The sequence below is a fragment of the Lepus europaeus genome, chromosome 2 (assembly GCF_033115175.1).
Source record: "Lepus europaeus isolate LE1 chromosome 2, mLepTim1.pri, whole genome shotgun sequence".
Classification (NCBI taxonomy): domain Eukaryota; kingdom Metazoa; phylum Chordata; class Mammalia; order Lagomorpha; family Leporidae; genus Lepus; species Lepus europaeus.
In genome coordinates this window covers 107,344,435-107,357,254 of record NC_084828.1, presented here as the reverse complement: position 1 = coordinate 107,357,254, position 12,820 = coordinate 107,344,435, and the positions used below count along the sequence as shown (strand labels likewise).

General features: G+C 38.8%; 1 protein-coding gene across 1 annotated transcript in view; it reads right to left on the bottom strand.

Annotated features, from left to right (window-relative positions):
* The window catches only part of SPATA16 (spermatogenesis associated 16), a 288,894-nt gene that overhangs the window by 111,596 nt on the left and 164,478 nt on the right, over positions 1 to 12,820 (bottom strand). Inside the window, exon 4 of the mRNA XM_062177925.1 lies at positions 1,583 to 1,667. Within this exon, the coding sequence (XP_062033909.1) occupies positions 1,583 to 1,667 (85 nt within the window). The remainder of the gene's footprint in view (positions 1 to 1,582; positions 1,668 to 12,820) is intronic.

Genomic DNA, 12,820 nt, shown 5'->3' with positions numbered 1-12,820 from the left:
CCCTACTGAATATCTGACTGAATTTATTCATTCATTAAGTAAACACATATTGAGTATCTACTTCCTACATTGAACTAAGAAAACTTAAATATATCCAATGTTGTTCTAACCCAAGACAAATTAAGAGGTTGAAATCTTTGTAAATAAAAGTGTTTCTTGTTTGTTTTAGCTTTCAAAGAACATCGATAATCCTGTTTCATTTATATATCAAACTAAGAAAATAACCTCCACGGAGTCAGCATTGTGGCACAGTGGATCACACTGCTGTTTGTGACACTGCCATCCCATATGAGAATGTAGTTTGAGTACTGTGTACTCAGTTTCTGATCCAGCTTCCTGCTAACGTGCTCTGACTTTAAGTACATCTTAAAATAAAAACAATAATTACACTCCTCTAGTAGGGCTAATTTAGAATTTTTTAATAGTATTTAAATTGGGCTCCAAATATTTTGGAGGCACTATATAAATTACTAGAAGTTTTATGTGATGAACCTAGTACTTTTCTGCCTATTAAAAGATAACAAGTAATATACAGAGACAGAAAATTAAGGGTCAAGTTACAATCAAGATACAATAGTGAAAATATGGGGAAAATCAGAAAGCATCAGATGGTTTTTGGTTTAGCGTATTTTGTTCCAGTTGGTTCTCAATGGTCATATTTAACCAAATCAAATACCCTGAATTACAAGAAAAGAATTCCACACCATCTGGAGACAGTATGATATGAAGGACAGAGTTTGCTTTTGCAGGTGATTTTCAAATATTAGAAAATTTTCATTTGAAAATGGGTTACCATTTGGTCCATATGGCCCCATTGGGAGCCAATGGATGAAAATTCTTAGGAAGGAGAAAGCCACTTTAAATGAGGAAAACAGTACAATAATTAGCAATTTTTTTTTTTTTGGTTGAGCAAGTGAATTCTTTTTGGGTACATTTCTGCAAAAGTATATTGACAACTTGAGGAAGATGGGGCATGAGCAGACTTGTGTATTGTGAAAGAGAAGAAGCTCATAAATTCTAGATTCTGTTTATAACTGTAAGAAATTGTCGCTCTTTTCTTGGCATAAAAGTGATCTTTGGCATCACTTCTTGATGCCATTTTGAATAATAAATGAGAAAGACAATCTGAGGTTTGTTATTGGCTAAGTGTTTCAAAGAGTAAATGTTACCCAACAAATACATCTAATCTTTGCATCTTCCTTTGTTATATAATTGATATTACTTCTAGCATCTGCTTTTATAGGTCATAGATCAATAAGAATCTCTGAAAATACAATGTTCATATTTTAAAGAATTATGTCATTATAGCAGCAGACCTGGGAAAAATAGTTCCTGGGATGTCTAAAATTTATAAGGGATTATAAAACTGAAGTATGGGCCAAGGGTTAACAACCTTGAATTTTACCCTTAAAATTAGTCTCAGGAAATCTACTTCATTATAAATACATTACTACTAGGTAGTGTCCTTCTGATTGATATGCCCATAGCTACCTTTTTCAGCAGTCTTTTAAGCACCAATCTTTCATTTTGGTTCTAAAAATGAAATGGGCCCCTCCTCCCTAGGTGGGACATCAATTTGTACCTGCCAATACAGTCTGATGAGCTTGCTCACACACTGTTCATTTCCTCCACCGAGCCAGAACATGTAGTCAGCAATCATGGCACTCCTAAGAACAAGAACAGATTTTTTAAAATGAATTTATAGACAGCTGGATAACCATAGTGGGCAGTACATACAAACATCGAGGAAGAAGATTTTGTAATGCATAATTTGACTAGACTCATATTAAGCAAAACATAAAACCTATTTTAGAATATGGAAAGTGGAGTTTTTTTTGGCGGGGTATCTAATCTAAAACTATAAGAGAAAAGCAATGAGCCATTTGTCTTCACAATGGTTTCCCTATTTTTACAGTATAAGACTATTTAAAGATGACGAGAGATTGCTTTGTTTGAGTTGTTTTATATTAAGAATTTATAGGGGCTAGCGCTGTGGTGCAGTGGGTTAAAGCCCTGGTCTGTAGCGTCGGCATCCCATATGGGCGCTGGTTCAAGACCCAGCTGCTGCGCTTTCTGCTGTGGCCTGGGAAAGCAGTAGAAGATGGCCCAAGTCCTTGGGCTCCTGCACCCGTGTGGGACACCGGGAAGAAGCTACTGGCTCCTGGCTTTGGATTGGCGCAGATCTGGCCATTGCAGCCATCTGGGGAGTGAACCATCAATGGAAGACTTTCTCTCTCTCTCTCTCTCTCTCTTCTCTCTGTGTAACTCTTACTTTCAAATAAATAAATAAATCTTAAAAAAAAGAACTTATAGAGGAGTTGGTGCTGTTGTGGGGGTATCTAATCTAAAACTATAAGAAAAAAAGCAATGAGCCATTTGTTTTCCTATTTTTACAGTATAAGACTATTTAAAGATGAAGAGAGTTTGCTTTGTTTGAGTTGCTTTATATTAAGAATTTATAGAGGGTTTGGTGCTGTGGCACAGTGGGCTAAGCTTCCGCCTGCATCCAATATGGGTGCTGGTTCTTATCCCAGGTGCTCCTCTTCCAGTCCAGCTCTCTGCTATGGCCTGGGAAAGCAGTAGAAGATGGCCCAAGTACTTGAGCCCCTGCACCCACATGGGAGACCCAGAAGAAGCTCCTGGCTCCTGGCTTTGGATCAGCCCAGCTCCAGCCATTGCAGCTATTTTGGGAGTGAACCAGCAAATAGAAGACCTTTCTCTCTCTCTCTCTTTTTTTCATCTCTCTGTCTGTAATTCTTTCAAATAAATAAATAAAACCTTTTAAAAAACAATTATTTAAAAATAGAATTTGTAGGATAATAGATTTTGTGAACTTTAAAATGCCTTTAAGCCTCATGTGGCATAGGTAGCTAATTACTAGACTGGTATTTCAGTGCATCTCAGACTTTACCGAGTTAAAGGTTCTTCACCTCTGATGAAATTAGTTTTCTTAAAATTGAAAACGAAAAAAATCTCAAATTCAATGAATCATCCCCTCCCTTAAACTTTGTGTCTAATGGAATTGGCTTTAGTATCTGTTGTGTCCCACCACTGCATTAGTCTTATTAAGCTGAGGGGATATTAAAAACTATTGTGCAATGGATATTAATGCATTACTTAGCAGCCTTTGGAAAAACAGTTTACTTTTATGACTGTTTCTCTGCTAGGCCTCTCTATTTCTTTTCTCCAGAGATTCCAAATCCAATTAAATGTGACTAGAAGTAATTCGAAATTGTCACGTTAGCCAATTAAACATATAATAATCCTGTATACCTAATCACTAGTTCCAAAAGTTTATTTATTTAAGTAGAGCTATCACTGTGTATCCCTGAATGTTTCTCTTATCTCTGCCTGCAGATATGTGTTGTTTCTTGACACTATTGTGAATTGAATTAGAAATCTCCCTTCCCTAAACATAGGTTGTCTGAGGCACAGCAACTATAAACTTACGATAGTCCTCTGGCAAAAGAATTAAAACGTTAAGATTCTTGCTCAGGACAGACCAAAATTAGATCTTGGAAAAAAACCAACAATGGCAGCAAACACCAGCATTTCGAGGATTACTTGGCTTGGTATTTTTCTTCTTACACATGTGGTGCTAGAAAAGAGTGGCACAGCAACATTTCAGAATAAATGATAACAATTTAAGAATAACTAATCTCAGTGATGACATGGTTTGGATTCTTGAGTCCTCCTCCTACTAGCATTTGGATGTGTAAGTGTGGCAAAAGAAACCTGGCTTCACAAGGATGTGGGAACCTTTCCTCTGTCAAGGGCCATTTGGATATTGAAAACATTTGCAAGCCATATGAAATTATCAGCCTGCTATAGACTTATTGAAATTCAAGTCCTGCCTGTATATGCCCTGGCAAGGCCAGACCAAATGATGTTCCCCTCCCCTGCAAGGGTAGGCAGGTTTTTACTGGAAAGGATCGGACTGAGAATTTCTCAGGCTTTGTAGGCCATGTGGTCTCACAATCACTCAACTTTGCCTTGCGGAAGCACCAATGTAAACAAATATGTGTGGCTGTGTTCCAATAAGACTTTATTTATAGAAAACAAAGTAAGCCAGATTTGAGGTATTTTGCCTAGCTCTGAGATAAACAAATGACTAAACTGAGCAACTAGGGGTACACATCGATGGAACTGTCAATCCTTAGTTAAATGTCAACTTCCAATGAGTACATTATAGTCATAGGCCCCCTTAGCTATTCCACTTTACTTTTTTTTCTTCAGGAACAATGTAAATTCTAAAATTACTAAGCAGATTTCAGAAAAGAAATTTTCCAACCTTAAAACATGCAGAAAATATAAAAGATAATCCTGAATCACAGACACAGAGGCCAGGATTAAATGAAAGTTAAACTGACAGAGTTTCTATAATGTTAGTGATTGTCATCCTTGGACTGAAGCAACTGTGAGAGGGAAGTAGACAGAGTACCATAATTGGTTTCAAGGGCTTTTCTGCATTCTTAGTGTTTCTGATGATCTGGTTTTGAGTTCAACATTGTAAAATTGGATGTTTTAGCATTTTTATTAATGTTTTCCAAGAGTTACTTTTTTCCTGTAATGATGTGGTGTCAAATTGTTTGCTACAATCCAAAGTATAATTTTATTACACCTGGGGGCTCAAGTCTTTTTCCAAAGGAACACTGTTCCAAATTTATATTGTAACAGTGAAGAATTGAGAAGCATTGAAATTTGTTACCTGCCATACCTCAGTGAGGAACAATTATTATAAGAGTGAAAGAACAATAGTACTAAATAACAAAATGTGGTTTCCTAAAGCTACATATTTGCTGAGATATATTTCATGAGTATGATGTATTTCTTCCCACACTTGGCAAAAGGTGGATTCATATTAGGAACACATTTAGATAGGTGTTTCTTCAACTCATTTTCTTCCCAGTGGAAATGGTTGCTATACTTTTACCACCCACCTTCCTTTGAATGGTTCTCTATCATAGCTCTGCCCTACAGCTCAGCCTTTATGAATCAGTAAAAGTCTATGGAAGATGACGAAAAGAGCATGAGAATAACATTATGCCATGCAATATTTGTGAAGCAAGAGACAGGGGTTTCTTTATCATGCTGAATTTATAAAGGGCAAAGATAATTAATTAATCAACTCACTGAACAACTATAAGGCATCAAGTACCCTGTGGGATCCTGGTTCTGGCATATTCAGCCCATGAATCAAATGTAAACAGTAAACCATCATTCTTCCCACTCTCCTGCAGGTACTGTTTACCATTAGATCGATATCCTAGGTGCTAGTCAACTTGATTCAGTGTTGCTTCTGCCTTTATTTCATTGTCATTTTTCTATTCATTTTACTTGTACTTATCTACTGACTATTGTAGCCACATTGGAACTGTAAAATCATGTTGGCCATACCCCCTTTTATCTGACAGTTGAGGGTTCAGTATCTGTCAGTTTTGAGCCTTTATTAAGTGTTAAGCACTACGTGAAGCACTGAAGATGGTCAAACATGACCTCAACCTACCTAGCTCCTCACTAGATCTCATCCAACTGTGCCTACCCATAGACTGCCCCAGAAATGCTCTCACTCTCTGGTTTCCTCTCTCTTTCAATTTCTGCTGCTTTCCTGGAGCTAGCACACACACAGGCTGTTGTTTCTATCATCTTAAAACAAAATACCCCAAAAGCATCTCTAGTCTCACTCCCCCTCCAGTTATTATGCTAATTATTTCCTTTGCTATAACACAAAAAATCCAAATCCCCAAAACTCTTTGAGGAGGAGCTGTGTCTGTGTGTCTCCTCTATGTGTTGTTTCTGTCCCCCTGTTGTCCCTGGAACTCAATGCAGCAGGCCTTTCACTCCTCCCACTTCACTGAGGCTGCTCTTGTCAGTGCTGCTGATGGTCTCCACATTCCCATGTGCTGTGTCCCACTCTCAGTGCAAGCAATGCAATTGCTCATTCTCTCCTCCAACACACACGTTTCCTCTTGGCTTTCAGATCTCTACTCTTTCTGGTTTCCCTCCTGTTTACTGGGTGCTCTTTTCAGTCTCCTTTCCTGACATCTCCTCATCTCTAATGTTGGAGTACACAAGGAACAATGCATGGACCACTTCTTCCTATACTCCTTCTCTAGGTGAACTAATCAGTTTCATGATTAGATTATAGACACCATCTACACATTGATAACCTCTTCCTAGATATCCTTTTTTTCTTTTTATTATTTAATAAATGTGAATTTACAAAGTACAACTTTTGTATTGTTGTGGCTTTCCCCCCTCCACAACCTCCCTCCCTCCCGCAGCCCTCTCCTCTCCCACTCCTCTCCCATCCCGCCCTTCATCGAGTTTCATTTTCAATTACCTTCATATACAGAAGATCAACTTAGTATACACTAAGCAAGGATGTCAACAGGCTGCCCTCACACAACCGCACAAGGTATAGGGTATTGTTCGACTAGCAGTGTTGTTTTAAAGTTTCATAGTAAACCACATTGAGGACAGAGATCCTAAGTGGGGAGCCTGTACCCAGTGACTCTCGTTGTAGATTTAACAATTGGCACTCGTATTTATGGCATCAGCAATCACCTGAGGCTCTTGCCGTGAGCTGTCTAGGTTATGGAAGCCCCTTGAGTTCACCAGCTCTGAACTTGTTTAGTCAAGGCTGTATCACAGTGGAGGTTCCTTCCTCCCTTTGGAGAAAGGCGCCTCCCTCCTTGATGGCCTGTTCTTTCCGCTGGGGTCTTGTTCACCAGGATCTTTCATTTAGATTGTTTTTGCCACCATGTCGTGGCTTTCCATTTAGATATCCTAAATCTTGTAGGAGCTGCCTTCTCCACATCTCTACTTTGATACTTTTTAGGAATCAAACTTAATGTAATTACACCTGAGACTCTGAACTTCCTTCTGTTTCCTTCCCCAACTTCTAGTTGTTTTTTTCCATCTATTTGGTTTCTTATGGCAAGACCATTAAGTCCTCTCTTTCTCTGTGTCCCTGCTCATAATCTAAGACAAAATCCTAGTCAGGTTATCTTTAACCCATTTAGGAATTCTGCTACTTCTCAGTGTCTCCAGCATTACCATCTGGTCCAAAGTCTCTCAAACAGCTTATTGCAACAGCCTCCAAATTGGGCTCCCTGCTTCTCCATTGGCTTATTCTCAACACAGCAGCCAGAATGATGCTATTAAAATTAGTGTGCCAGAGCAGGCCACTTCTATGCTCAAAACTGCAAAGCTTTCCTGTCCCTCTTGGGGTAAAACCCAAAGTCGATATAATGGCATTTGACTCTTGGACCATCTGGTCACAGGTTAATTTTTTTTTTTTAAAGAAGATTTGTTTATTTGAAAGTTAGAGTTACAGAGAGAGAGAGAGAGAGAGAGAGAGAGAGAGATCTTCCATCCGCTGGTTCATTCCCCAAATGGCTGCAACAGCCTGGGCTGGGCCAGGTTGAAGCCAGCAGCCAGGAACTACTTCTGGGTCTCCCACATGAGTGCAGCTGCCCAAGCACTTGAGCCATCCTCTGCTGCTTTCCCAGGCCACACGGGATGCCCATACAGGATGCCGGTGCTGTAGGTGGAGGATTAACTACCACTAACTATTATTAGTTTTAACCATCTTTATTGTCTTCTATTGCAGGGCTCAGCAAACTATGACCTATGGGCCAAATCTGATTTGCCACCTGTGTTTATAAATAAAGTTTGAATGGTCATTAAGTGTTCATTAAAGTTAATAAATTAATACTCACTGATTCATATATTATTTATGCATTATCTTTGACTGTTTTCATTCTGTAATAGAAGAGTTGCATTGTTGTGACAGTGATCCTATGGTTCATAAAACCTAACATGGAATGTACACTCTCTGAAGGCAGGGATTTTTGTTTTACTCACTCCTCTACCCCCTAGAGGGCCTAAAATAGAACCTGGAAGAGTAGTCACATAGTAAATATTAGTTGAATCAATGGTTAAATTTATTTAAACATAAAAAATAAATTATATGCTAACAAGAACCTGAGGCTAACAGAGTTACATAGCATACTACTATTCTTACACAAGCAGATTGGCCCTCAGGCTATCTCACTGCTCATAATTAGCAGAATGCTTTTGTAGTGGGTGTGTCATAATAGTGGAGTGACAATCTAATCTGTCCAACATAGAATCCAATAAAATGATTAGCTCATATGAAAGCTTAGTCAATGCAAATAGATGCTGATGTAGTTACTAAACAAATTTAAGAGAAAAGGTACCAGGAAGCACATTGGCCAAATGTGTAGTATCTAAAATTATTTTTAACATGATACCTTCAGTCATGTGTCAATAATTATTGCTTTCTTACAAGCAAATCTACTAGCATTTTGATACCATGTTTGAATTCATTTTACAAAATTGTTTCTGAAGCCATATTTCATTTATTTAATACATCCGTTACATGTAAAAGGATCAGAATATGACTTTTTAAAATATATGCATTTAAAAAGAAAAAATTTTTATGTCATGAATTTGGCATTTTGTGAGCCAACTCTTGCTCCTGTAGAGTGGGAAATACACAACAAAAGAATCTGATATGTTACTGTTAATGAAATAGGTACTGGCTTCATTTTTCAACTGAATACCACAAAAGAATCATGAGTATAGGCCGGCGCCGTGGCTTAACAGGCTAACCCTCCACCTTGCGGCGCCGGCACACCGGGTTCTAGTCCTGGTTGGGGCGCCGGATTCTATCCCAGTTGCCCCTCTTCCAGGCCAGCTCTCTGCTATGGCCCGGGAAGGCAGTGGAGGATGGCCCAAGTGCTTGGGCCCTGTACCTGCATGGGAGACCAGGAGAAGCACCTGGCTCCTGGCTTCAGATCAGCGCGATGCGCCGGCTGCAGCGGCCATTGGAGGGTGAACCAACGGCAAAAAGGAAGACCTTTCTCTCTGTTTCTCTCTCTCACTATCCACTCTGCCTGTCAAAAAAAAAAAAAAAAAAAAGAATCATGAGTATAAGCAAATTCATGCCAGGTGATTTCACAGACTGAATGTTTCTAAATCCATGGTATGATTCTAAGAGTATGAGACTATACTATTGACATTTCTCAAGGCCTCTGTTCAGATTCACAATTTATAACATTTCTATTCAGTGTGGCCACATGGTGGTGTAAAACAATAAGCTATGGGTAAACAAAAGAAAATCATTGCACACCCTCAGCTGTATGGTCTCCTCGGACTGACTAGCTGGGACCTTGAAAAGTCATTCCGTTCATCACCTTGCCTTTAGGCAGGATCATACTTAAACCTTTCAAATGAGACTGATGAGAATCTATTCCGTTTTAAAGACCTCGCAGAAGGACATTGCTCTGCTTTCCTCATTGAGTCTCGAGTTTCACCACCATAAATAGCATCTTATGCAGTTTCAGTCAGTTGACTTTAGTTCTCTGTTCAGTATTAATGTAGCCCAGCTAGGCCTTACCCCTACCTTATTCTAAGAAGAACAGTTCTTAATATCTTTCCAATAATTTATTAATCTCTTCCCTAGGTTACTTAATTAACCAAAGTTGCTTTAATCTTTCTCCGTGGATCTTCTTTATTTGTTGTTAGTTTCACAGTTGTCTTTTCCACTTGTTGAGTTCCTCCTTTTTTACCTTCTGCAAACTGACCTCTCCCAAACATCCAAGGATAACCTCATGGTCTTTGTGTACAGCTGGCTCATTGACGTAACTAGTGGTTAGGAACTTCTTAGACGTGAAAGCATTGGGAAGTTCTGACACAGATCCTTCATTATCCAACTACAGAACTCTTATCAACGTACTTAGGAAGTTGTTTCCTACCCCTGAACTCGAAAACTGAAACAGCATTTGTATTGTCATTAATTTTAGTTGAATTAATATTGATGCAGAGTATGTAGTCCTTTTGAACATAAGTACACACTGATACGAAAGAGACGGCATTCTGATTGCGAGACGAGCCGAACTAGCAAATTCACTCAAGGAAACAGACCTGCATTCAGAGAGGAAGGACTGTTTTGCAGGCTCACACGTTTTCCCTACAGCAGTCAGGCACAGCGCTCTTTTAAAAATGTAAACAAATTACCTCAAATGAAATGCAGACCCCTGTGGTGGTCTGCAGCTCTCCAATCAGCCATGCCTGTGTTCCTCTTCAGCACATTTTCCATCTCCCAGAGGTCACACTTCCCTGCCATACTACTCCTCAACCTGAACCTTATCCTTTTCTGCATACACTTTACATTTTATAATGTCTTGTGAGTTTACTTGCTCACTGCCTTCTTTTCCTAGATTGGCGCCATCTAACATGGTACCCTCCAGGCTTATGCAGCTATTTATACTGAAGTGAATTAAAATTTCAATTTAAAATGCAGTCTTTCAAGCACACTGGCACATGTCAGGTGCTCAGTGGTCACCTGCAGCAAGTGACTGCCCTTCTGAACAGCAGAGAACATTCTCATCATCACTGCATGACGTATTACAAGCCCTGATCTGTTTGCCACAGGAGACTACCATTGCTGTACAATTCCTGGTAAATGGTATATACTCAAAATCTTTTCTACTTTTTTTCCCCCCTAAACAACACAAGTTTATTATCTGAAGGTTCTAAGGTTGGAAGTTTAATATAGCTCTTACAGGATTAAAATCAAGGTGTCAGCAGAGCTGCATTCCCCTCTGGACGACTGACAGAAGTGTCTACAGGCTGCCTGGATTCCTGGATGTGACAATGGTTTGTGGCCCCCTTACATCAGCAACCCTGCATCTGACCACTCTGTCATCACAGCCTGCAGTCTTCAGAACTCAGCTGGAAAATGTTCTCTGATTTAATTTGCATCTGAGTCGATGAGGGACTCTGGACAATCCAGGGCAAGGCTCCTCCTCTCAGGGCTTTAGCCTTCATCACATCTTTAAACTCTCTCTTTGCCTGGGGTGGGAGTTGTGGTGCTGCAGGGTAGGCAGCTGCTTGGGATGTCCTCATTCATTACTAGAGTGGTGGTTTACACTGACTACTCTGTGCTGCTGCTGCTTTTTATAAATTTTACATTAGTTACTAACAGATTCAATATAGCTTGTAGATACAATTCTAAGAATATAATGATCTTCTCTTCTTTCCTGTCCCTCCCCTTTCCTCCTTCCCATCCTTCTTCCTTCTCCCTTTCTGTTTTTTTTTCTTTTTTTAGTTTTTGAGATAACATATTTTAAATTTACATTACAGTAAAAGGCTTAAGACTTCAACAAATAAAAAGTTTAACAAGTAAAAGGAAAAAGACCCTAGTTAAGTGGGAATATAGACAATGGCTATAAACTATAACTGAATGGAAAAATGACCATTTCACCCATCTACAGCAAATTTTAAAGTAACCACAGATCATTAAAACTATAGTAGTATAACATTCTTAACCACTGATTTGACAAAGATATAAAACAAAATTTTACAAAACTATATTTGCAGGGATACTGGTATACACTGGAATTTCTTTGATTTAAAAAATTTTAGTTCCCAAATATAGGGGAGAAATATGTGGTACTTGCCTTTTTGTGTCTGGCTTATTTAACTAAATATGATGTCTTCCAGTTGCAGCCATTTTGATGCAATTGATAAAATTTCAATCTTTTTTATAAATGAATAATATATACACAATGGATTGTGTATATATAGCGCATTTTCTTTATCCATTCATATGATGATAGACACCTTGATTGGTTCCATACTTTGGATACTGTGAACAGTACTGCTATAAACATGGTGGTGCAGGTATTTCTTTGATACAATGTGTTCATATCTTTTGGATATTGTGGGATTGCTGGATCACGTGGCAAATCTACTTCTCGTTTTTTAAAGAAATCTCCATATGGTTTCCCACAGTGGCTGCACTAATTTACATTCCCACCAACAGTGTAGATGTGTTTTCCTTTTTCCACATCCTCACCAGCATCTGTTACTCTTTTGGACTTTAGCCATTCAGATGGGGTGGGGTGATATCTCATCATGGGTTTGATTTGCATTTCCCTGATGGCTATTGATGTTGAGCATTTTTTTCATATATTTGTTGGCCATTTGTACGTATTCTTTTGGGAACTATCCTTTGAGGTGCTTTGCACATTTCCTAACTTGATTTTTTTTTGTTTTGCTACTGAGTTTTTAAAATTGCTGATACATTCTGGATATTAATCTTTTGTCAGATAGGTAGCTTATAAATACTTTTACCCATTCTTCATGTCTTCATGCTATTTTCTTTCCTTTGCCTTGTAGAAGCTTCTGAGTTTGATATAATCCCATTTGCTTTATTCATGCTTTTTTCTTTATTTCTTTATTCATGCTATTTTCTTTCCTTTGCCTTGTAGAAGCTTCTGAGTTTGATATAATCCCATTTGCTTAGTTTTGCTTTTGTTGACTATGCTTTGGGGTCTTGTCCAAGAAGTCTCCCTACACCAATGTCCTGGAGAGTTTCCCCTACATTTTCTTTCAGTAGCTTCATAGTCTCAGGCCTTAAATTTAGGTCTTTGATCTATGTTGAGTTGATTTTTTTGTATATGGTGAGAGGTATGGATCTAACTTCATTCTCTAACATATATGCATCTAGTTTTGCCAGCACCATTTGTTGAAGAGATTATCCTTTAGAAGCTCAACAATTTATATCTGGTTTTGTTTGGGCTTTACCTTGGTTATCCCTCTTTCCCTTTACTCCCTTGTCCCCAGGCAGTTGATGTTCATCAGGAAGCTCAGCTTCTAGAATATTCTGGGTTCATGTGTGTCAGTAGTTGGCAAGCATCACAGAAGTTATTGTTTGGGGGCCTGGGGTTGTGGTGCAGTGGGTATGGCCACCATCTGCGACACTGGTGTTCCATATGGGAGTACT